This window comes from Notothenia rossii (assembly GCF_949606895.1).
Source record: "Notothenia rossii genome assembly, chromosome: 4".
NCBI classification, from domain to species: domain Eukaryota; kingdom Metazoa; phylum Chordata; class Actinopteri; order Perciformes; family Nototheniidae; genus Notothenia; species Notothenia rossii.
The window spans coordinates 48,443,424-48,469,940 of record NC_136902.1 but is presented as its reverse complement, the minus strand read 5'-3'; the positions used below and the strand labels follow the sequence as shown (position 1 = coordinate 48,469,940).

Sequence of the window (26,517 nt, the reverse complement as noted above, 5' to 3'; positions counted from 1 at the left end):
TTTGCCATGTGGCAGATCAGCTCCACAGAAGTTGAGTGCCAGTGGAGGAAGCCTGGCACTTCAAAAGTAGTCCAGCCGGTGTCTCAACTCTACCAACAGCAAGAGGAGACATACAACCCACTGGCCAGAGACATCGCCACTGAGGAAGTAGACTTGTTCAGGTCTGCACTGAGGGGCGCAGCATGGCATGGCATGGCTTTTGTCACCTGAGCCAGAGCTGAAGCCTCAACATCAGGCCATTTTCAACGTGCCGGAGCTGGTGAAGGAGCGTGGGGGTCGGGGGCTTGAGGCAATTCTTGCCTCAATGCGACTGAGCAGAGACCAGCAAGCTGCCATCCAGACAGCCACCGTAGGACAGCGGACAAATCCTCAGTGGCAGTTACACAGGCAGGGCAGGTTGACAGCCAGCAATTTTGGTGCTGTGCTGAGGTCGGGACTTTCATCCACTCCATGCGCGTTCCTCATGAAGAGGGTGCTTGGGGGGTACAATTTAGACGGAGTCATGGCTGTCAACTGGGGAGTTGTAAACGAGGTGTGTTTGGCCAGTGTGTTTGGCCTTTTAAGTGTGACACATATGTAGTGATAAATGCTTCACCTGACCACTGTTCCTAAATAAAAAAAGTTTTCTGCATCGTCAGTCATTTTTTCCAAATAATTACCAATATTTCACAAATTCTTCATGTCAACTTAAGAGCACAGCTGTATGTTGAGTGTCAGCTTTGCTTGGTTCATCTTACTGGGGGGCAGCTACATGGATGTCGGTGCAGTCCACAATCATTTTGCAGTTGAAGGCAGAATGAATTTATTATTGACTCAGAATGAAGCACAACTTCATGTCATACAATACATTGACTTTATTTGTAACTGTGTAAAAAAATAAAGCATTTATTAGCAAGCAGGACCTGCAGGAACAGAGAACGGTGATGGATGGAGCTGGGAAGAGAGAAGAATAAAGAAAACAGATCAACTTTATTATCGGATATTAAAAATTCAATTTCAAAACAAGTTGCCGCTCCTACAGTTTTCTAGTATGTAAAGATGATTTCACATGACCTATGCAAAATATCACAATCAATACATGTGTCTCTCTGGGGGGTGCATTGTGCCTTTGATGTATATAAATAATATACCATAACCAAATACTATTACGTACAGTGGAAATCAGGTTGCCAGAGCAGGTCAGTCCAGTGTGCATGTTCCTCAGGGTCTCAGCAGTTACAGGTGAGGTAAAGAAAATAAAAGAGAAAAAGGTCAGTAACAACACTTTAAAGTAACAACACTGAATAATTATCTCTTTTAATAATTTTCTCTCAGTAATCACTCAACTACTGTCTTTCCAACCAACAGATTGACTCACCCTCACTGTCATCACAATGAAACACGTCCAGAAGAATGTCATGCAAAGCTCCCTGCCTGCCTGCCTTCCTTCGACTCTCCCTGAACTGCTTCCTTAGCACCCGGTGGAGGGCGCAGTAGGCCACTCTTCAAATGTTTCACGAAATACTTACCATGATGACTACTCTTACTGTTTAACATTTTGGTGTACTTCATGTAATAAAATAATAACTTAATGGTAAGGCTACTAAAAATGACAAGGCTAAGTAATGTAATGCTAACTAACGTGCTCGCTACTCGTCGCTACTAGCTAGGTAGCTAACTTGACTATGTTCCATGCACAACATGTATATTACCTATGATATTACCTGATATGTCTGATCCAGCGACTCCTGGTCCTTTCATAAGAGGGGAAGCGATAGAACGAGCAAGTGGTATGATCACTTTTGTGATTACAACATGGTACAAAGCACACAGGCATCTTGTAAAAGTAAATTTATTGGAGCAATCTCTTATATTTATTGGAGGGAATAAATCAGTTATGAAATCTTCTTCTTCGCTTTAATTACGAGTCGCAACCACTTGGAGCATTATCGCCTGTGACATCACATGCGCGACCCAGAATGGGATTTGGGATTTGTAGTCTTTGTAGTCGCGTATTTTTCATAGTCTTATATTTCAACAGTTTTACGACAAAATGTGACTTTTTTGACATGGAAATGATTGTTTAAGATTGACAAACATCATATGTGTAGTTCGTGGCAGAATTCAAACGGGATCAAAAGATACGTTTTCTCTCTCCATTGAATTCAATGTATAATTTTTCGCTTCCGGGGTCCCATGGACCGGAAGTAGATGGGCGTGACTTCGCCTCTCTATTGTGTTTCGCAACATGTTCTCTATCTATGGCACGTCTCTACTGGGAGTTGTAGTTTTAAAATGCGTTTTCATATTTCCCATAATAAGAAGTTGCCAGTATTAAACTGTGTACATCCCTGGAGGTTTAGGGGATAGGAAACACTCAAATGTAAAACATATAATTAATAAATGGGTGAAAATTGCTTGTGCCCATAATGGGCAGCATTAATATATATACCCACATGCCAGCTAAGGTCAGAAGAGCTTTATTTAACAGCTGTTATTATGTTTGTGACCCCTCCTGTTGTTAATTGATAACATTACATTACATTACATTAATTGATAAGCCTGAAACATGTACTTGTCAAGGTTCAGAGGCAAATTTTGCAAATATGGCAGTAGCCATCGATCATCTTAAGATAAGATATACTTTATTGATCCCAAGTTGGAAACATTTGCGTTACATCAGCATGTGTAACAGTTGTAAATATGCAGTGGTGTTTATTTGTAAATCATTTAATATAATCACACAAATTCTGTGTTCTTTATTTATTGATTGTTCAATACCTGACAAGGCCGGAGATGAAATATCTACATACATCTTATAAGACTATAATACATATGTATAATATCAGTTAAAATAAGTGCTTCAACATTTAACATTGCTGGAGGTATGCACAAAAATTGATAGATGTCTTGTAATGCACTATTAAGGAAGCTGCGACCCAAGTTTTTCATTCATTGCATAACTACACCGTTTGTGAATATGATATGTCAATAAACCTTAGAAAATCTTGAAAGGGACGTGCAAAATAGTCATTATATACAGTCTTTAATGAACTATTAGTAGAAAATAACAAGTAATGAATATACTTTATAGGGATCCCATTAATATCTAATAATAAAAATAATGAAATTCAATAACATGCTTTAACCACCAGGTGTCCCTTTCTATCAGCTGTGCACCTTTATGGTGTAAATACAGCCTTTCTACCAATTGGATCAAATATAAAAGTCAGCCGAATTAGTTTTGATCTTGCAAAGAGACGTATTGTGTGGAAAGAAATGCAAGATGTTGTTTAATTGCTGATATATTTATGATCCACGTCACGTTTTCAGGGTTGGCGGCAGTTCCTCATGTTTGTCTAGAAGTCTTCTCATCAGGGCTCTATAAATAGACAACTACGGCAGATATGTAATATTTAATGCAGCCGAACCGTGTATTACAATGCTGTTATGTGATGACTTTCAAAGAGAAAAGCAAGCACACTCAGAATAAAGTATTATTTTTATTTTTTTTAAATGTTTTCGGTCTGTTTCCGGTATTTGTTAATGTGATGTGAGATGTGAGACTGGAATTGCACAGGGGAAAATAACATATCTTTAGATGCAGATTTTGTTAAACTAATACGTTTGCGCTGTGGACCAACACTATACATTCACGGGGAAGGGGGTAGCAATAAAGATAACACCATTAAACAGTTACACAACATAACACAAATAATATTGATAGCAGCTTCCCTAGCAACCACCTTGGTAACAATGAAAACGTTCTATGGACGCAATTTCCTGAAGTAATCTTCGTAATAACTAGCAAACTAAAGATCATGTACATCCACTGCACACATAATCTGTAATAACAACTCATATTTCTCACATCAAATGACATCAAAACGCATTTTAATGGCCAAACTAACTTTAAAATAGGCATTTTCCACAGAGAATAAAACGAAGTTCGGCCATGTTTTTTTTTTCTGCAGGGAGAAATTTGAAGATCACGTGACATAGACGCCAGCGCCATATAGATAGAAGAGTTACGACAGCGGAAGTCCAAAAACGGTTATCGTCACGTGGTTCATGTAGACGAGGATCGTTCCCCGGAAGTTCATGGCGGGCAATGTGAATGCATTGATAACAGGAGATAGAACTACGATTTTTGGTAATTATTAGTGAATAAAGGTTTTGATTTGCAATATTTATACAACAAATCGATATGTGTATGTATTTACATCAATATGTTTTTAAAAAATAGAATAGAATTTGCTAATATTAATTGATAATATTAGGATTAGTGTGAACAAATAGTTTGCATGTTAGGCTAACAGTGCCTTGGTTAAAGAGCCTGTTGCTGTTTATTTATAGCTTTGAATTCTTTAAAAACAATATTATCTTCTTAATTCTTGTATGGTAGTCAGGAGCATCACTTTCTAATGTTTGATATATTTAGAGGGAGGGGATCTAAAGGAATGCTTCCAAATTCAGGTTAGATTCATTTCTACCATTTTCTTAAATTCATGGTAGTTTCAGTAATCCCATGGTAATTGAGGACACAAGTTATCTAAATGACTAATGTCATCTTTATGGCTTTCAGAAAGGACAGTGTTAGAAATTAAAATCAATGTTTTAATGGGGAAATGTAGTTTAAACATGCCGTCAGTTTTAATGCTCTTTTATACTGAAAAAACTGAAATTCTTGTGCACAAGCAGTTAAGCTTTTATTCTGAAAATCCTTCATCTACGGTTAGCATTTAGCATGTGGCTAATATACGATTTCCTAAAGAGGTGAATTTAGTAGCGAAATGATATGGAGTGGTGCAAACCGAAGCCTACTGATTTAACACTACAACTATAGATGTCGAGATACTACCATGCTGAATATTAAATGAAGGTACAGTTTATTTGAATACACACTTGTTCACCAACGAGAAATACGTAAATAAAAAGATTTATTAGCCATGAATTAATAAATTGGTTAATTTATAAAGAAAGAAAGAGGAAACTATTAAATAACCCTAAAAACACACTGAGGGGTAGAACATATTATTCAATCTTTTCATCATATGAACAAATTATTCTTTAAGAGTTTTTTTTATTCATGTGTGAATTTGGGTAAGATTTAATTTGTTACAGTATAGACCTACAGTTTAAAGGGATGGTTTTAGTAACCACTCTATAAAAGCAGACAAATCTTTATTTGTATGGAAAATGTTAAAGGTAGAGCTAGTACCAAGCCAAAGATAGTATTCCAATCTAGAGTATTGATTTCTCCATTGTAGCATGGTTATTACCTCAGGGGGAAAGATTAAGGTGGAAATAACATTTGTTTTTCGTCCAAGATGTAGAGTTTTAAAAAAACACTGGGCAAAGTGAGATTGCACATTTTAATAAAAAAAATAAAAAATAAATATAATTGGGAGTAATACATGCGGGGCCTTGGATCACTCATTGTGATGGTGCATATTTTACAACAAATATCGTTCAGGGAGAAGGGGTCGCTCGACCCACCCTACAGATGTTTTAAATCTTACTTGCAGCTTCAGAGGGAGCGCACGGCACCAGAATATGAGTTTTAAAAGACACCATTCAATCAGTGATGAGCTGACATTTAGAGATGTTATTTAAAGGAGAAACATATCTGCCATAAGTGTAAATTCCTGAATTGAACTACAAACCATTAATGAAATGACTTCTGTTTTAAAGTCCTTGTTAAAGGAGGGAGTAATTATCACATGCTCGGGCACCTAAGGTTCCACACACTGTTAAAGGGGTTAGCATAGCTATTTAAGTAGACAAGAATTGAAAATAAATTAGTATAATGAGTTATTGATATTCCACTGCTTTTCTCACCATTTCAGGGACTTTATCACTGCATTAGAACAGACCACCCAAAGGTAATGAGTAGGAACTTTTAAGTGATGAAACTCTACAACTGTTGTAACTGACCAAAATCTTCTCCCAGAAATGACTGTCTAGAATGCCGTACCCCAGAGTAGAACGTACCGATTGATCACGACGGCCCCTTCTAGAGAACATATTACTTTCATACCTTAAATGGTATGAAAGGAGGGAGGGTACATTTCTCATGAGGAGAAAGTTACAAATGCTAGCAGAACAAGACGACCAACCCCCGTATACAGATGTTGATGACAATGATGAGATTAGTTTAAATGATATGGATGTTCGGAGATGAGATTGATCAATGAATGTCCAGCTGATGTGATTCTTTACATTATGAAATCATGTGAAGAAGTGAGCAAAAATAAAATGCTAAAATGGAGTGAATCCATTTCAATTTACTTTACACTATTCCAAGATAGTTTATTTTTATTTTTTTATTTACTTTGCCAATCCAAGATATTTTATTTTATTCTTTATTACTTTATACTATTCTAATATGGTGGATCTCATGTTGTAAAAATCATTGCTATTCTAAAATGGTTTGTTTCTTTTCACTTTGTAAAAACAAGTGCCTTAACACTGAGCGTGGTATGAGAACGGTTTCTGTGAAAGGAGGGACGAAGAAATGTTCTGATACCAAGCCATTGCTGCTATTTTGAAGAATGATGTTGAATGTAAACACTAGAAGTTATGCACAAGGGAAAACTTTTATGTTTGAACACAGACAAGAATTTATTTTGTATTTTTGTAAAGCCGGCTGTAAAACCATTCCATTTGATTGTATGTTTGTTAATATGAGATATGTAATATGCAAAGTTCAGATGAAGAACTCATTGATTTCAGTATTATACACACCTTTTAGGTGTGTAAGGAGGGACTGTTAGAAATTAAAATCAATGTTTTAATGGGGAAATGAAGTTTAAACATGCCGTCAGTTTTAATGCTCTTTTATACTGAAAAACCAGAAATTCTTGTGCACAAGCAGTTAAGCTTTTATTCTGAAAATCCTTCATCTACGGTTAGCATTTAGCATGTGGCTAATATACGATTTCCTAAAGAGGTGAATTTAGTAGCGAAATGATATGGAGTGGTACAAACCGAAGCCTACTGATTTAACACTACAACTATAGATGTCGAGATACTACCATGCTGAATATTAAATGAAGGTACAGTTTATTTGAATACATTATTGTTTACAGACGAGAGTAGCATGTGACAACATCTGGAATGACCGGAAACCAAACGAGCCGAGAAGTATTTTTTAGAGTATTGATTACAGCGTTTAGAATGTGTTAAATGAAAAGTGATGAAAGAGAATATGAGGAGAAAAGGCGTGTTAAGCATATTGAATGTGAAAAGAACCAATCCTCTGTTTAAATGCAACAACGGACATTGGAGACGAGGCGAGCCGGCAGGCGGGGAGGAGCCAGCAGAGGATATATAACAGCACCGGAGGAGAGATCGGCCTCTTCTCTTCCCTAACGAGGAGCGGATCACAGCTGTTTGTCTGACTGAACAATATCATGCTTGTGACCAACCCGCGCCTTTTTTAATTAAAGTACCCAATTGAACTTTCACAGAGACTCCATTTAGTCTCCTTTTAAAGCTTCTCTCCTGGACGGGAGAATAACGAACACAGTTTACAACAGGAGACCGACAGGTGACTATCAAAGGACTAGCAGCATCAGCAGCATGATGATGATGATGTTAAATGTGTTGTTTTAGGAACATCCATTGCAAATACATGGAATTCAATAAACATTGAATAGCATATCATGCAGTTTGTCTGTGCCTTTTCCTCCGTGTTGTCCTGGTTTGCTGTGCTTCCTCCTAGTCGCCACCATGGTTTGCTGTGCTGCCTGGGGATGCTCAAATCGCTCCGAGAAAGGAGTATGAATGTACGGCTTCCCCACTGACACAGAGCGGAGGAAAAAATGGCTGGCTCAAGTCAGCAGGAGCAATTTCATCACCAACAGCAAAACAATATGTGAGGTTATTATATACAAACACTGCATTTGCACTTTTTCACAAAACGAAAACCACACCATTGGGAAAGCTTAATGTTTTGTTTAATACAAAAAAACAGGGAAAGGCTTGAAAAACACAGAGTTGAGACTCAGGGTGCAGGGTGAGGGTCTCAGTGCAGTTATTCAGGCTCCATTGAATCCCCCTCTGGTTCTTGTGCTGAAAGAGGGAGTAACAGACAGGAGAAAGGGTTATACACACCTATATAGCACACCTATTGGATGGGAAATTGCCTTGGGGAGATAAGGTGTGGTCTTTGTTCCCAACTGAAGTTATGGAACGTTATTATTTGTGAGTTTAACAAAGTATGACAAATGGCATCAGTAACAGATGTGATATGAATTTCTATAAAGTTGTCTCACATTCTTGGTCATATTTTATATACAGTATGTAATGAGTATAACATGTCCAATAAGTATAAAGTGTTTCCTAATACTGTGTATTCAACCACTATGGTATAGTGTATGGTACGATGGTATGGTATCCTAGCTTAATCTGTTATCTGTAAACGTTCCCTAAATCTACTAATGAGGGATAATCCACTGACATCCTTTAATACACATGTTAATTTGAATCAGATGTACTGATAATATCCGCAATATAAATCTTTAAACTTCTTCTTACCTTTAAAAGTCCGTCACGAACGGGCTATTATGCTGCAACTCTACAGCTCTGCTAGCCTTGGCGCTAACTTCCGGGGAACGACTGAGAGGCTCCACGGTCCGCCATTGCTGTAAAAAAGTGGTCCATTGGAGTGAACGGAGATGACGTAACTCTCAGTCTATATGGTGCTGATAGACGCCAGCCATTGGAATGAATGGAATGCAGTTGGAGGTCAACCAATCACAGAGCTTGAGAACTTATCACGGGGCTTCTCAAACAGAGCACATGGTGTAGTCCTAAACGATAGCTGGGGATTCTGGGTAGTGTAGTGTCTTCTACCATCCTTTACTCCGAAAAAATATTTGTTTCTCCGAATCGAAGGGGAAAAATACAAAAGCATTGCACACAATTTAAACCAATCAATGTTGTGTAATTAACAAGGATAATCTGGTGTTTTTTAGTCGATGAGTAGTGCAGATATCACTGTAAAATCAATCGACAGTAAGGGGAATACTTACTTCCGGGTGTACAATTCTCCGTTATCCAATGGGAATGGACGCTCACATTGCCTTTAAGAGCAGCCGACACAAACGAATGCCGTGCTTCCATGAGCGTCAAATCCCGCCGCAGATGGGAATACATTACAATCAGTTGAAAGCTATTTGCGTCCCTTTATGAAGCTGAAGGAGCCTGGGAGCGTCACAACTGGACGCCACGGGACCCTGACCAAACGTCGCTCCTGGACGATTATGGAGTGAGAGTGTGTTGGACACAGATACATCCTGACAATACTGAAAGAACAGTGGGATTTGCTTCCCGCTCTCTTAGTGCTGCAGAGAGAAAGTACTGTGGTAGAAAAATAAGCTTTGTGTGTGGGCTGCAGAGCGTTGGAGAACCTACTTGTGGGGAACAAAGTTCACCTTAAGGACTGATCACCAAGCTTTGACCACGCTCTTGGCTACAAAAGGCATGGGGAGAGCTGGTATGAGAGTAGCACGCTGGTCTGCCAGGCTACTCTGCTTCAACTATAATATTGTCTACAGACCCGGTGCTCAGAACCATGCAGTAGATTGCCTTTCCCGCCTGCCACACGGACAGGACTGCACCTCAGACACGGAACCAGAGACTGTTGCTGCTGTCTCTGCCTTGCTGACTGCTGTTCCCTCGTCTGACTTCACAGAGGCCTGCACTTCCTGTCCAGAGTTACGGCAGCTACGCAACTACATGACAGACGGGCGACCAGCTTCATCCAAAGGCCTGCCTGCTAACATGTTGCCGTACTACCAGGTGAGAAATGAACTTTCTTTACATCAACAACTCATTCTGAGAGGGACTCACAGGTTAGTTGTTCCAGTAAAGCTACACTCACACATGGTATCCTTAGCACACGAGAGCCACCAAGGCATTGTACGCAAAAAACAGAGACTCAGAGACTTGTATTGGTGGCCTAAAATGGATGCACTGGTACAATCGGTTATCGCCGCCTGTGTGTCCTGCCAGATGAATGATAAGACAGCTAAAACTAACCCTGCACCTATGACACCAGTCCCTCCGCCTCAGGGGCCATGGCAAAAGCTTGCACTCAACATCGTGGGCCCATTTGAGACTGGTCCGGTGGACTGTAAGTTTGCTATTACTATGACTGACTACTATTCAAAATGGCCAGAAGTGTGTTTTGCCCCAAGATGCACTACTGCAACAGTGATCACCTTCATGAGATCAGTGTTCAGCCAAAAAGGGAACCCTGTGTCTGTGGTGACAGATAACGGTCCACAAATCCCATCCTCATCGCCACTTTGTTGTGTATTAGTAAAAATACATTAATGAAGCAAGGAACAACAGTAAAGAGCTTAGTACCCGTATGCTCTGTCCCTTGCTTCATTAATGTCTTCTTACTAATACACAACAAGCTGATCGTCTGACAGCAGCTCTGTCCCCGTTATTTTCACAAACACCCCCGCACCTGTTAGTACACCTTTACTGACATAAACATTTGTATCATCTGTTGTAGACCCAAATAAAAAAATAAAAAATAAGAACTCATTCTCAAAAAAGATAAACGCCATTCTTAAAATGTATAAACGAACAATAGTTTGATTAATATTGATTAGAGTGCACAAAATAAGTGAGGTTCATGTATTTTCTTCACTCCGCTGGGAAACTGCTCTCATGTCAAGAAGCATCAGATCAGTGAGCGATACACAGTAAGGGGGCTGGACGAGTGTCTTAGGATTTCACCGGAGGATGGTCTGGTGGTTCCTCCATTATCACTCCTCCATCCTCGGTCCTCCGGCAAAAATAAGGCCACTGGGACGCTACTCAAGATGGCGCAGACCAATCAACTTCCGCTGAGACCGAGGAGCGAGGAAATGAAAAATAAGAGAAGTGAAACGCAGCCTGGGTGTTTATCAATGTCGAGGAGGCTTGCTTGGTAGCACATGTACCTCCGAGTCAAGGCAAGAATCCTTCCTAGCCTCGGAAAATGAAGAATGGTGGAACAGGCTAACAGGTGTGCAGGTGTGCGTCACCGGCCCCACCTTAAATGGAGCGCGATTTCCGCCAAATATTTGGAAATTGGTCCGTGCGCAAAGCATTGTGGGGATTTTAAGACTGCGGAGTCTACACATGTGCAGCCTCAAAATGTCTCGCTACGAAGTACGCCGGTAGAATTACAAGTATGCTGGACATTGGAACAGTCCTTCGGCGGCACTCGATAACGTATGCTTGAAATAGCGGCTCTAGAGCAGCCTTCCTCGACATTGAGAAACACCCACTGTGTGGAGGGAGGAGAGAGGGAGGAGGAATAAATCTGAGAGTCATTGGAGGACCGGAGGATGGGGGGAGTCAACGGGAGAGAGAGAGAGAGACAAGTCTGAAAGTTGAGACAAGTGCCCCCCCCCCGTGTCAGCCACTGCTGATGAATGTGGTCAAACATCAATACAGTGTGAATGATGCATCCTGGCACCACACACACACACACACACACACACACACACACACACACACACACACACACACACACACACACACACACACACACACACACACACACACACACACACACACAGTAATAGGCACTCACACAGCACTTTGCAGAAGTATCCCTCCTGTTTTGATCCCTAACCTACATTTCAATTTCTATATTGAAATGTCTCCTACTGTTTTATGTGACTTGGCACATTGCTCCTTGCTCTCCAATGTCAGCGCGATAAATAAATAAACGGATATACAGTAAAGTGCAGCGTTATCACACGCCATGATGCCGAAGTGCTCTGCCTCAACAGATTTCCATACAAAAACACAGGGTATAGCTCACCTGCTCACATTCTGCATGTGAGTCATGTGACATGTCGGCAGATACGACCTTCAGCCTTCAGAAAAAAACATTTGTTATTTTCTAAAACGAATATTCAGCATGTATTGACTTAAACACGTTGCATTACATTTCGGCTTAATGATTATTTCTTTAATAATCATGAATGTTTTTTACTGAAGCAAGTATGGCTTATGACAGAGGCACACTCTGACACTGGAAAAGAGAGCGTGGTAATGGGGTTTGTGGCAGTGGACCTTGAGACGATCGCTACTCAAGGAATCTTCCAGACCCCGTCGCTGCATCCTGAGTCAACCTGTCCTCCTGACGGATGGAACCAGGACAGAGTGCAGTTTCATCGATGCTTGGTGCTCAAACCTCACAGTGGATGGACAATGTTTCACCGATATCAACTTTTTGTAACTGTTAAAGATGTCGGTCATATTATGTGCCCAGAAAATTCACCAATGGTTTTATTTGTTTACATTCTTAATTTTATATATTCCAAGCACTTCAGGAATTCACTGTTACCACTGTTATTTTTGGTCTGTTGTGACCTTTCATGTTTTGTTGTGTGTAATGGACTAAGCTAGAAATACATCTCGGTGTGCAGCCCTGTGTTGCAAAATGACAATTAATTATCTTTGAAGCCGTGAATGTATTTTGCAGGATTCATGTGACCCTGAGTTCACATGGATAGTGCACTAAGCTGGAGGGTCCATGTGGACTATACTATATTTTTTGTGCAGAATTTTTTTTTTTCATTCTACAACGCAGTTATAGAGAACATTATCAGGTATGGTATCACAGCCTGGTAACCTCACAGTGCAGCTCATCGTTACAGACCCACATTCCTGCCAATGTCTATTAACTTCTCAACAAACAAATGTGTATATGCAAACTGTCTACATGGAGTGTAATTTAGTGTGAATATGCTGTTGTCTTTTTTTTTATTGAACTGCAGGATGGAGTCCAAAACAAATGTCCTTACGAGGACAAGAACGTGTATGGTATCACACAAAGTGTTCTAAAATCATACAGAGGGTGTGTCCTTGTGCCCAACACACTCTCAATCCATAATTGTCCATGAGCGACGTTTGGTCAGGGTCCCGTGGCGTGCAGTTGTGACGCTCCTAGGCTCCTTCAGCTTCATAAAGGGACGCAAATAGCTTTCAACTGATTGGAATGTATTCCCATCTGCGGCGGGATTTGACGCTCATGGAAGCACGGCATTCGTTTGTGTCGGCTGCCCTTAAAGGCAATGTGAGCGTCCATTCCCATTGGATAACGGAGAATTGTACACCCGGAAGTAAGTATTCCCCTTACTGTCGATTGATTTTACAGTGATATCTGCACTACTCACCGACTAAAAAACACCAGATTATCCTTGTTAATTACACAACATTGATTGGTTTAAATTGTGTGCAATGCTTTTGTATTTTTCCCCTTCGATTCGGAGAAACAAATATTCTTTTGGAGTAAAGGATGGCAGAAGACACTACCCAGAATCCCCAGCTATCGTTTAGGACTACACGTTGTGCTCTTTTTTTTCACCATTCATTCCAATGGCTGGCGTCTATGTCACGTGATCTTCAAATGTCTCCCTGCAGAAAAATAAAACATGGCCGAACTTCATTTTATTCTCGGTGGAAAATGCCTATTTTAAAGTTAGTTTGGCCATTAAAATGCGTTTTGATGTCATTTGATGCGAGAAATATGAGTTGTTATTTCAGATTATGTGGGCTGTACATGATCTTTAGTTTGCTAGTTATTACGAAGATTACTTCAGGAAATTGCGTCCATAGAACGTTTTCATTGTTACCAAGGTGGTTGCTAGGGACGCTGCTATCGATATTATTTCTGTTATGTTAATAACTGTTTAATCGTGTTATCTTTATTGCTACCCCCTTCCCCGTCAATATGGGGTTGGTTGGTCCACAGCGCAAACGTATTAGTTTAACAAAATCCACATCTAAAGATACGTTATTTTCTCCTGTGCAATTCCAGTCTCACATCTCACATTACATCGTCATCAACAAATAGACCAAAAACATTTAAAAAAAATAAAAATAATACTTTATTCCGAGTGTGCTTGCTTTTCTCTTTGAAAGTCATCACATAACGGCATTGTAATACATGGTTCGGCTGCATTAAATATTACATATCTGCCGTAGTTCTCTATTTATAGAGCCCTGATGAGAAGACTTCTAGACAAACATGAGGAACTGCCGCCAACACTGAAAACGTGACGTGGATCATAAATATATCAGCAATTAAACAACATCTTACATTTCTTTTCACACAATACGTCTCTTTGCAGGATCAACACTAATTCGGCTGAATTTTATGTTTGATCCAATTGGTAGATAGGCTGTATTTACACCATAAAGGTGCACAGCTGATAGAAAGGGACACCTGGTGGTTAAAGCATGTTATTGAATTTCATTATTTTATTATTAGATATTAATAGGATTCCTATAAAGTATATATTTATTACTCGTTATTCTCTACTAATAGTTAATTAAAGACTGTATATAATAACTCTTTTGCACATCCCTTTCAAGATTTCAAGATTTTCTAAGGTTTATTGACATATCATATTCACAAACGGTGTAGTTATGCAATGAATGAAAAACGTGGGTCGCAGGTTCCTCAATAGTACATTACAAGACATCTATCAATATTTGTGCATACGTCAAGCAATGTTAACTATGTTGAAGCACTTATTTTAACTGATATTATTATGTATTATACTCTTATAGGATGTATATAGATATTTCTAGGGCTGCCCCCGACCAAAGATTTTCCTTGTCGACCACTGGTCGTCAGGTAAGGCCACTGGTCGATCACTGATCGACCAGTGGCGCGAATGAAAGCGCACGCAGAGACAAACCGCCTTTTTCGCGCAACTGGCAAGTAATTAAATTATAATTCTGAATGTGTTGGAAAAATCAACAAGGAGACTGTCTTAACATGTTGTTAATTTATTTCAACACAACACACCATATAAAAACATCACACAACTTATGAACTTTTAAAACCAACACAATAACTTTATAAAACAAACAAAAACAGTCTTCTGTTAAAAAACTACATTTAAACTATATTTTTCGTTTCTTTTAAACATTTAAAATAAATATAAATTATATAAACAAACAAATAAATAAATATAGGCTCACGCCAACTTAAATATTTAAATATCAGTGCAAAAGTAAACAGGCCTACGGAGAAGTATTCTCAACATGAAAATAAAACTTTCAGTTTCAGAGGTCGGAATGCAAACAAAAATTATAAATATACTGCAAAACTTAACTTAAACACTTCAGTTGAACGAACGAAGAACGAAAACTATAAACTAAAAAACTATGGTGTTATATTAGGCTAGGCCACTACCTGATTTTCAGGGTTTCCCTCCGATCTTAGTCTTCTCATATTATGAGACAAGAACACGAGTTTGTCTGTGTTGTCCGGGAGAAGTGAGCTCCGTGTCTTGCTCACAATGAAGCCGGCTTTGGAAAATATGCGCTCCGATGGCGTGGATGTGGAAGGGATGGAGTGGATGCGCTTAGCTGCTCTGGCAAGCTTGGGATAGCGTTCCTCATTCATTTTCCACCAAATCAGTGGTCCCTTGTCAACCTTGGTTCGGTCCTCCAAGCAGGCGCGCCGGATTCATTTTAGAATTGGGGGGGCCAAAAAAAGTGCGTGTGTATGGCCCAATCCCAAACCACGCCCTACACCCTACCCCTACACCCTACCCCTGCACCCTCCCCCTCCGTGACGGAGTGAACTCCGTGGAGTGACACATGAGGCTCCTCCTGTCAGATGGAGGGAGTAAATACAGCACTAGCTTTGGGACCAACTCCCCTCTCTCCGGCAGAAACAGGAAATGCCGTAACGGCTACAACGGTTTCAAATCAGCTTCTCTTTGACAAAAAATGTAAATGAATAACTCAAATAAAACTCCAAACATCTTTCATTGTGTTACTTTTTAGAAAAGCTCTTTTACTTTTAAACCTGATGTTTATAAGCCTCTTAGTTTTTGCAACAGTCTGTAAATATACACAATTTTATAATAAAATGCACACATTTACCTTTTTCTAGACTAATCACACAGGTATGATCCTAAGTTAAAACATATGAGGTTATCATGAGCTCGTTAACATCGCAGTTTATCGTTTAGTGGTTTTGCAAATAATGAACCACTCTCTGTTTTTGTACCGTTCTGCGTTGAAGTACCTTCTCTTCTCCGATGGTTAGCTGTACAGCTTTACCCGCCTCAATGTCCCGACAGCAAACCTCCATGCAGTCGGAACCAGCCTGTTTCTGTTCAACACGGCGGCGGTGGGGACGGCGGTGGGGGCGGCGGCTGTTTTGACAGTTTCTGCGGCCGCAGAGCTGCTGCCGGGTTCATCTGGCTGCGCTGTTTGAAGGAGGTCCAGGCTCCGGAGATGTGGATGTCAGGGATGTGACCTTCCAGTTGTTACATTTAAGTTTAGATTGACTGTATTTAGTTTTCTTCTGCGCTGGTTCTTCTGACATGTTTGCAAGTGTATATATTCTTTCTATCTAGGTTAACGGCTGACACACACAGAACAACGTAACAAATAAAGTAAACAATGTAACAAATAAACAAATCTAAGCTTTTTTATTGGTTGTAATTTAAATGAATGGTGTGACAATGTCCTATTTGATTGGGTTGAAATGTACATATTCTTCCTGTTATGTCTGCCTGCTTTATTTTACCTTTAGATTACATTTCATGTAGCTGAGGCTTTTATCCAGAGAGACTTACAATAAGTGCGTTCGACCAACAAAATACAACCTTGAAGAAAACAGAATCATATAAGTTCATCAGGTTTCATAGAGCCAAACATTTCAAGAGCTACTCAACTGGCTTTAGATAAGCCAGCCCTTTATTAGTATATAAGTGCTTTGTTAGTAATTCTATCTCTGGAAGTGGAGTCCAAAGAGATGAGTTTTCAGTCTGAAGAAGATGTGTAAGCTTTCTGCTGTCCTGATTTCAATGGGGAGCTCATTCCACCATTTTGGAGCCAGGATAGCAAACCCACGTGTTTCTGCTGATGGGAACTTGGGTCCCCCTCGCAGTGCGGGGGCAGCGAGCTGTTTGGCTGATGCAGAGCGGAGTGCACGTGCTGGGGTGTACGGTTTAACCATGTCCTGGATGTAGGAAGGGCCAGATCCATTCACAGCATGGTACGCAAGTACCAGTGTCTTGAAGTGGATTCTAGCAGTTACTGGAAGCCAGTGAAGGGAGCGGAGGAGCGGCGTGGTGTGGGAACATTCAGGAAGGTTGAAGACCAGACGAGCCGCTGCATTCTGGATGAGCTGCAGAGGTCAGATGGCACATGCAGGTAGACCAGCCAGGAGGGAGTTGCAGTAGTCTAGGCGTGAGATGACGAGAGCCTGGACCAGAACCTGCGTCTCTTTCTGGGTCAGCTGGGGACGTATCCTCCTGATAGTGTGTCTGCAGCAGCGGGTTGTAGCAGAGATGTTTGCAGTGAAGGACAGTTTGTTATCTAGGGTCACACCCAGATTCCTTGCAGTCTGAGTCGGGGAAACAATAGAGGTGCCGATGTTGATTGTTAGGTCAAGAGTGGGACAATCTTTTCCCGGAAGGAAAAGCAGTTCAGTCTTGTTAAGGTTGAGCTTGAGGTGGTGAGCAGACATCCACCGAGAGATGTCAGCTAGACAAGCAGAGATGCGTGCGACGACCTGGGTCTCTGAGCGGGGAAAGGACAGAATCAGTTGGGTGTCGTCAGCGTAGCAGTGGTATGAAAAACCATGCGGGCTAATGACTGATCCGAGCGAGTTTGTGTACAAGGAGAAGAGGAGGGGACCAAAAACAGAGCCCTGAGGGACCCCTGTAGTTAATTGACAAGGGTCGGACTCGGACCCTCTCCAAGTTACCCTGTAGGTCTTTGAGGTATGAGGTGAGGAGGGAAAGTGCAGAGCCTGAAACTCCAAGTTCTTGGAAAGTGCGAAGGAGGATCTGATGGTTCACCGTGTCGAATGCAGCAGACAGGTCCAGAAGGATGATGACAGAGGAGAGGGAGGCTGCTTTAGCCGTGTGCAGTTCCTCAGAGACAGCAAGGAGAGCAGTTTCTGTGGAGTGACCTGCCTTGAAACCAGACTGGTGTGGATCCAGGAGGTTGTTCTGATGGAGATAACAGGAGAGTTGTTGAAAGACAGTTCAAGTGTTTTAGACAGGAACGGGAGGAGAGAGACAGGCCTGTAGTTTCTAACATCTGACGGGTTGAGAGTGGGTTTCTTTAGGAGAGGGTTTACTCTTGCCTCCTTGAGACCAGAGGCGCGGGAAGGTATTTTGAGTGGGGGTGCTGAGGTGCTGGACTGAGCACGCACAAAAAAACTCCCCACACGCAAACACACAGTAAACCCGCGACTGTTACAATGAAGGATCAATAATCAGCTCACGGCATATAGGCAGAGGTAAAGTGCTATTTTTTACGAGTGGGGAGCGGACCTCACCTCCTCTAGGGGGGTCCTCACCTCCTCTAGGGGGGTCCGGGGGATGCTCCCCCGGGAAGATTTTTTTTAAATATTGAAGTTAAAAGCATCAATCTGGTGCACTTTGAGAGCAACATTAAGAGATCTATGGATACATCTCTCAACACCCAGATGAAACACAACTTTAAGCAGATGTTCTTTTTCTTTATGGATATTTTACAAATCACTCCCCTTTCAAACTGTATTCTTGTTTTACTGCCATATAGTATTTCATAACTGTTTTTCCTTTATTCTATTATTTTTTTTATAACTATAATGATCATATGAAGGTGTGCCGCGGAAATAATCTTTTGAATAATTTGTAACCAAACCGTTTGAGACCCACTGAGATAACTTAGACTAAAGTGAACTATCTAAACACTCAGAGAGTCCTTTAGCTCACCTGAGCCTCTCAGTCTGAGAGGAGAGCTCTCCTCCAGCTTGTTGTGGAACAAACAGCTCCGTATGTCCGTTAGTGCAGCTAGCTAACCAGATGCTAACAACACGGTCCCTGCTGCTGGCACCGGTCCCTCTCTCTCTCTCTCTCTCTCTCTCTCTCTCTCTCTCTCTCTCTCTCTCTCTCTCTCTCCCCCTCTCTCACACACACTAAATGCGCTATTTCCGCACACACACAGAGCCGCGAGCTTGAATGACACAAGCACACTTTTATTTCCATGCAACTCTCTGATTGGTCTGGTGTCTTGCCTCTGTTGCATTCACTGAACACCGGACATTAAAGTCCTGCCGTCCTTTCTAGTGTCTTGATGAGGTTCACGTAAAGCACGGTTAATGTATTATATTATTGAGGTAGAATTGTCCGGGGCTACAGAAAAAACATTCGGGGCAGGCCAAAATATTATTTTACCAACAATGTGGAATGTATTGGCTCCATATTACACAGATTATGCACAGCGGGAGCAGCAATAACCGTCACATAATAATTCAGACAGGGGAGCTCCGCACCCCCTGCCTGCCGCTAGGGGGTGCTGCAGCGCCCTCAGCACCCCCCTTCCCGCGCCCATGCTTGAGACTGTTTGGAAAGTGACCAGAAGTTAGAGAAGTGTTGATGAAATGAGAAACGGTAGAATATCAGGAGCGATAGTCTGAAGGAGGTTTGAGGGGATAGGGTCCAGAGGACAGATGGTAGGACGGGCAGAGGTAATGAGGGTAAGACCCTCACTTGGAGAGAGAGGGGAGAAGGAGGTCAGACAAAATATACACAGCTAAATCAGATCGCGTTTTAGATGCGACTTTAGAGTAGAGGGGAATTATTGAAACGGGATTTGTACAGTTTTACGCGGCATCTGCTGCTGCGAAAATGTGGGGCAGGGCTGAAAAGTGGGGGGGCCAATGGCCCCCTGGCCCCCCCGCTTCCGGCGCCCTTGCCTCCAAGTATATCTTCATTTCATTTTTCTCTTCTTCCGTCTGTTGATCTTCATCAAAGGCCATCAGCATTGATATGTCCTGCTGCTTTTCCCTTTGCCTCTTTGGTGTGGTCTCACTTTCCTCTGCACCGCTGCTGTCCTCTCTCTGAGCAGTAGCTTTTTCTGCTGGAGATAAACTCTCAGTCAGATCCGACACCGTTGTGTATGCATCGTCCCGTTTCTCTGCACCGAGGAATGACAAGCTCTTGAACCGTGGGTCAAGGACTGCAGCTTGAATACAGATGTAGCGATTCATTTCAGACAGTTTGAAACGCGAGGGCCGTGATTGGTACGTGATCTGCCCTCGCTCAAGGGAAAACCTCCAGTTTGACTTGAGACCGCCCCCGTGATAGATAAATGTAATTATAATGAAGCCAGCTTCAATGGATCATTGATCCACCAGGGGGTGCAGTGGGGTTCCACACTGGAGCTCATGTGAAATAAAGTCAGATACAGTACGCTGGATGTACAGCGGAACTTTGTTAAGATCCATATGTCACGGATATCATACTCTGTGCTAAATAAGAGACATGTAATCATTTACAAAACATCACCATGTTGTTATTTAACAAAATAATGTTGTTTAGTCGAAAAAAATGAACAGGAGGAAATGCAGCCCGGCTCTCGATTTTTAATCCTAATTTAATCATCATCTTCACCACGATCATTTATGTTTATGTTCGCCGAATTGACATGAAATCACTGACACATATGAATATACTGTATTCAACTTCATTAAAACGTTATTAACGTGCCTAAACTCAGTAATTCACTAAAAATATTTATATTTTAATGGGGCCTCGTCGGCAGATCAGAATCCCAAAGCGTGGCGGAGGGATCCTGATCTGCATGACGGGTGCTATTTTCCCCATAAGGAACAAGTCGCTGCAAATTATCCCGCTTATTACACGGCCACATTCTCAACAAAGTAACGACATGACTCCCAGTATTAATTGAAATGCTTTTATGGATTTATAAAATGTTTTTATTGATTTAAAAAATAGTTGTATGTATTGATTTAAATTGACATGCATCCGCTAAGAAAAATAGTCCGTTGTTACCGTTTTTTAAACAGTCTGAATGAAACGGCAGCTCTCAGCTGTGTATTTACACAACTAATGGCCCATCAACCACAGCTCTCTCCCCCCACCTCTCCCCCTGATCTTTCTTCTCCAGCAGCTAAATTAACAGTAGGTTACTCTGAGTGACCATAGACTGTATGTGACAAGCTTACAGTTAGTGACGTAACAACACCATAAAAGCTGGTGGGTTGAAAGCAATACGGGAGGTAAACATAACTAGAATAATTGTGATTCATTTATTGTGGCTTTTATGTTTTTAGGTATACAATGTTATGTAATTCAGGCTTATAGTTCATCCTTCTCTAAAAGCCTTCAACAATGACAATATTCATAGTAATTTAATAAATCCTTCCAACACACATTGTAAAAAATAGCCTACTGTAAGTTAAGAAATCATTCCAATATGTACATCTTCTGATGTAACAACAATAACATTATAAATAGTAACATAACTGAACATGGTATTGCACATTTAGCTTTGAGTGTTACTGACCTGAGATGTTTTTATTACATGAATTAAGGTGACTGAGGCTTTTTAACATACAGGGATGCAAACTCATCAGGTATGAAAAAGATGACAAGGATCCGAGCCCCTGGCTCCCCCACCCCATGGAATAACAGAGGATTTTAGCAGTCAGAACAACTAAAGCAGCAGTGTTAATAATAACAGAAACGCCAAAGAGTCACATCTAATAGAAATATATAAAAGCATTTATTTTAAATTGTGTAGCAGTCAGTTTATAATTTTGGCAACACTGTTGAGCATTTTGAAAATGTATTTTCATGCCTCTGTGCAAGGCTTAGTCTTTCCATCTTTATAGCCACATGGTGTAAAGTAACTAGGTTCATAAACTCAACAAGTAGCCTACTATACTTAACTTGGGCACAATTTTGAGATACTTGTACTTTATTTAAGTATTTCAATGTTTTGCTACTTTGTTCTTCTACTCCACTACAGTTCAGAGGTACATGCTGTACTTTTCCTCCACTACATGTATTTAATACCTTTAGTTACTTCACAGATCTGGATGAATGATGTGAAATATAATCAAGTGTTAAATCAGACTTTAGTTCCACCTGGAGTAAATCCACAAGCTACCCTGCAGTATACAAAGTCATTCAAACTAGCTGCACCTTTACCAGCTTTGAGAACACTTTCATGATCAATCATTATAAAACATATCATATCTATTATTCTGAAATGGACCAATCTGCACAATGACTACTTTTACTGTTGCTACTTTCACTATATTTTGATGATAATACTTTTCTACTTTTACTTGAGGAACATTTTGAATGCAGGACTTTTACTGTAACAGCGTATTCCTACACTCTGGGACTATTACTTTTACTAAAGTACAAGACCTGAGTACTTCTACTTTTACTCTAGTACAAGATCTGTGTGTTTCTACTTTTACTCAAGTACAAGACCTGAGTGCTTCTACTTTTACTCAAGTACAAGATTTGAGTAGGCTACTTCTACTTTTACTCTGGTACAAGATCTGTGTGCTTCTACTTTTACTCAAGTACAAGACCTGAGTACTTCTACTTTTACTCAAGTACAAGATCTGAGTACTTCTACTTTTATTCAAGTACAATATATATATACTTATACCACCTCTGTTTATAGCCTATGACAAAAACTATTAGAAATAGAAGGCTAAAGCTAACGTTAGCAGATAATGACAATGTATGCTAGCTAGCTAGCTCAACGATTCCTTAAATAATATTGCCACAGAAAAACTTTTCAGTTCACATCACGCTCTGCCGCTCCAACAGGGAGCTCTGCTCTGAACACCTGAACGGCCCGTTCTAACAGCTGTTCACCAGCGGTCCAGTCTGTGCCACAGTGACTCCGGACGCACAGTTAATATTAACGAACGCACCCGTAGGTAATGTAGCTGCTGAAGCTAGACCATCATCTCGGAGCAGCAGAGCCTTATTATACATCCATGAGCAGAGCCGACAGGCAGGAAGACTCGAGCACACAGCTCCTACTTCATTATAATATATAAAAAAAGAACACCATGCTTTTCATGATGGCACATAACAACTCACTGCCGCGGATTACTCCGGGTCCCAGACCCCCCCATACCCCAAAAATATTTTTATTGCAGATCTACATGAATCACACAAACGACTTATTTTGGATTCAAAACGGCGAATTTCGCCGAAAGGTGACAAGTTTGCATCACTGAACATAGACAGAGCACAACTGAAACATAACATCTGAAACGATGTAACAACATAATACACTTTTTGGGGATGTGAGGAGTGAGGGACACGGCTTAGAACGGGCGTGTCGCCTGGCAGGACAGGAGAGTGTGTGCACCAGTCTGCCTTGATCTATGAATTCATGTCCGTGACACTCACTGCTGCCCACAGCTGTTTTATAGAAGGAAATTCCTTCACTTCATGAAAGTATTTTAACCACACACACCTCTACACACACATGACGGTTGTTATTTTCCCCATAAGGAACAAGTCGCTGCAAATTATCCCGCTTATTACACGGCCACATTCTCAACAAAGTAACGACATGACTCCCAATATTAATTTAAATGCTTTTATGGATTTAGAAAATGTTTTTATTGATTTAAAAAATAGTTGTATGTATTGATTTAAAAAATAGTTGTATTGATTTAAATTGACATGCATCCGCTAAGAAAAATAGTCCGTTGTTACCGTTTTTTAAACAGTCTGAATGAAACGGCAGCTCTCAGCTTTGTATTTACACAACTAATGGCCCATCAACCAGAGCTCTCTCCCCCCCTCCCCCCTTGATCTTTCTTCTCCAGCAGCTAAATTAATTGTAGGTTACTCTGAGTGACAAGCTTACAATTAGACACAACACTGTCATTGCAAGTGACCCTCAGTTAGTTGACTTTTATGTTCAACTGCTAAATTCGTAACTGATAAAAAAGGGCTTCTACTGTACCTAATTACCTTAACACTAGAACCGCCAGAGGTTTTTGTATAGGCCTACCTAAACCCGTCAAATCCCGCTATTAGAATGCAATTTTTAACAACATAGGGTGTGCTACATAACACACTTTCAGGAAAAGTCACGGACTGGGAGACTTTAATATTTTATTGAAAAAAAGTTACATTGCACACACACAACACACATCACACAAATTGACCCGATTGGCGGTTCTAGTGTTAAATAAACTCACTAATTAATGAAACCAGTTCAATATGCATTATTCTTATTCTTATCATTCTTTATGAGCGCAGAAATAGTCTTTAAACCAGATCTGTTTTTTAAATGAAATCTGACGGCAGGCAGTTAGCTCTGATCACCTATGATAAATGCGCTGCACCTAATCGCTGGCCATTCAGCCACAGACACTGTTCGAAATGGGGGGGAGCTAGGGGGAGCTTTGCTCCCCCGAAGAGGGAGGGAGCTCCCCTGGAGGCTGACTTTGAGATAAATAGGGGGAGCCCAAAACAATCGTGCATATTTGTGTCACACAGATTAGAAATGTTGAGTTTCTGTAAATAACAGTTCTTGAAATAAATAATAGTTATTGTTCATTACAGTTTCTGAATATTTGTTTTATATTTGTGAATATGTCTGGGTGTTGCCATCTGTACGTGGCGGCGCTGCATTCTTACTTACGTTGCAATGGTTATGGCGGTGATGCCAGCGCGGTATTTGAAATGTTCATATTGATATTTTTTTAACTCTGGCTTTGTAATAAAAAATATGGCAAAACGAAAACAGCCAAGCGTCACAGCTTTTGGATTCACAAGCAAAGAAGCGAAGGAGTCTAAAAATGACAACGTGAACGGAAAACAACTTTTAGTTGGCCGGCTGTAAGCGGCGTTACGGTACATCTACACTACAGGCATCAAAAAATCTTGAAGCTGGGCGTGTCTGAAGCTTGGCGATTTCTCGCGCCCAAAGCGACCAACAGCCAATCAGGAATCTCCCGCCCGCCCCCGGCATACAAAGCGAAAAAAAAGCCCTCTTCTTCTCCACTATTGCCAAAATGGATGCCGGTTTTGTAGGAAGGGTAGCGTTGGTTTCTGCAATGTCTCGCAGGAGGCCACGTATTGTGCGTCGCTGTTGGGTACATCCGATACTCAGAAAACGTCTGCAACGGGGGGAATACCACGTTCTTGTCCAAGAGCTCCGCCTGGATGGTGTACTGTTTCAGCAGTACTTCAGGATGAGCAAAGACGTGTTCAACGAGTTGCTCGGGAAAGTGGGTCCACTGATTGCAAAGGCAGACACCCGTATGCGTTTGTCAATCCGACCCGCCGAGCGACTCGCCATCTGCCTACGGTACGTTTTGTGTATTTCTACTTCTTTAATATGACTCTGTATATAAAGAGAGAGAATGCATGCAATGGATGAATTATGAATGAAGTCTGTGATTTAGTTCAGATGAATGACATTAATTAAGATAGCTAGGTAAACACAGTATTGTGTGTGTGTGTGTGTGTGTGTGTGTGTGTGTGTGTGTGTGTGTGTGTGTGTGTGTGTGTGTGTGTGTGTGACATTTTTTTTTTTTAATCATGTATATTACTTTTTTCTCAGGTACCTGGCAACCGGTGACTCGTACAGGACCATAGCATTCAGCTATCGGGTCGGGCATGCAACAGTGGCTGTCATCGTGAAGGAGGTTGCGAGTGCCATCTGGACCGCGCTGGTTGAGGAGACCATGCCAGTACCACAGACGGAGGACTGGAGAGCCATCGCTGCTGGGTTCCAGGAGCGCTGGAACTTTCCGAATTGCGTTGGTGCCATTGATGGGAAGCACGTGGTGATCCAGGCTCCGGCAAATTCTGGGTCCCTCTACTTCAACTACAAGTCCTCCCACTCCTTGGTACTGCTGGCTGTCGTGGATGCCCAGTACCTCTTCACGGTAGTGGATGTCGGAGGTTTTGGAAGGAGCAGCGACGGTGGGAGCCTGCGAAATTCCGCTTTTGGAGAGGGCCTCCGAGATGGCAGTCTGCAGCTACCAGCTGACAGCGTCATCCCAGGAGCAGAGCGGCTGGGCCTTCTTCCCCATGTGTTTGTTGGGGATGAGGCTTTTCCGCTGCTGGACAACCTGCTGCGTCCATTCCCTGGACGTCAGCTCACGCGTGAAAGGAGGCTGTTCAATTACCGCCTCAGCCGGGCCAGGTTGGTTGTTGAATGTGCGTTTGGCGTCCTTGCATCACAGTGGAGAATGTTCCGGCGTGTCATCAACACCAGCCCGGAGGTAACAGAGTTGTGTGTGAAGGCCACCTGTGTGTTGCACAACTTCCTCCGCAGGAAGACAATAGGAAAGCCATCACGCACACCTGTCGTCCCTGTAGTCGCAGAGTCGAGTGATGACGCTCCAACCCTGCGCGATGCACCTAGGATGGGCTCAAACAACGCCACACGCCGATCCATCCAACTGCGGGAGACCTTCTGCTCCTATTTGAATGAGGAGGGTGTAGTGTCATGGCAGCATAAAGTTGTGTAGGGTCACCATGGCTCCTCCAAACCAAAAGCTCTTTTAAGAGCTACCCATTTTCTTTAAAGAGCAAATATTCCAAATGAGCCATTTTAAAATCAAACATTCCTAATAAACATGTTTCTTGAATTGATATTATTATATTATGAGATGACTAACAACCTTTTTCTTTCAGCCCTGTTTTTACTGATAAACCACTCATAATTTCAATAGGTTTTCAC

General features: G+C 41.4%; 1 protein-coding gene and 1 long non-coding RNA gene across 2 annotated transcripts; one reads left to right on the top strand and one right to left on the bottom strand.

The window, feature by feature from the left end:
* Positions 1-785: 785 nt before the first annotated feature.
* Positions 786-2,556, bottom strand: LOC307037243. The gene is made up of 2 exons (XR_013807635.1): positions 1,154-2,556; positions 786-933 (listed from the first exon to the last, which is right to left on the bottom strand). It is a non-coding gene; the product is annotated as an uncharacterized lncRNA (long non-coding RNA).
* A 22,119-nt stretch (positions 2,557-24,675) lies between these two features.
* Positions 24,676-26,505, top strand: LOC307038279 (uncharacterized protein). Its single transcript, XM_079679664.1, has 2 exons — positions 24,676-25,134; positions 25,390-26,505. The coding sequence occupies exons 1-2, from the start codon at positions 24,839-24,841 to the stop codon at positions 26,303-26,305; spliced, it is 1,212 nt and encodes a 403-aa protein (XP_079535790.1). The 5' UTR covers positions 24,676-24,838; the 3' UTR covers positions 26,306-26,505.
* Positions 26,506-26,517: the final 12 nt, after the last annotated feature.

Bases quoted from the DNA above. Each gene is read 5' to 3' on its own strand.
- LOC307038279 (XM_079679664.1), top strand. From the start codon at position 24,839: ATGGATGCCGGTTTTGTAGGAAGGGTAGCGTTGGTTTCTGCAATGTCT. The intron at 25,135-25,389 runs GTACGTTTTGTG...CTTTTTTCTCAG, and splicing joins CGACTCGCCATCTGCCTACG to GTACCTGGCAACCGGTGACT.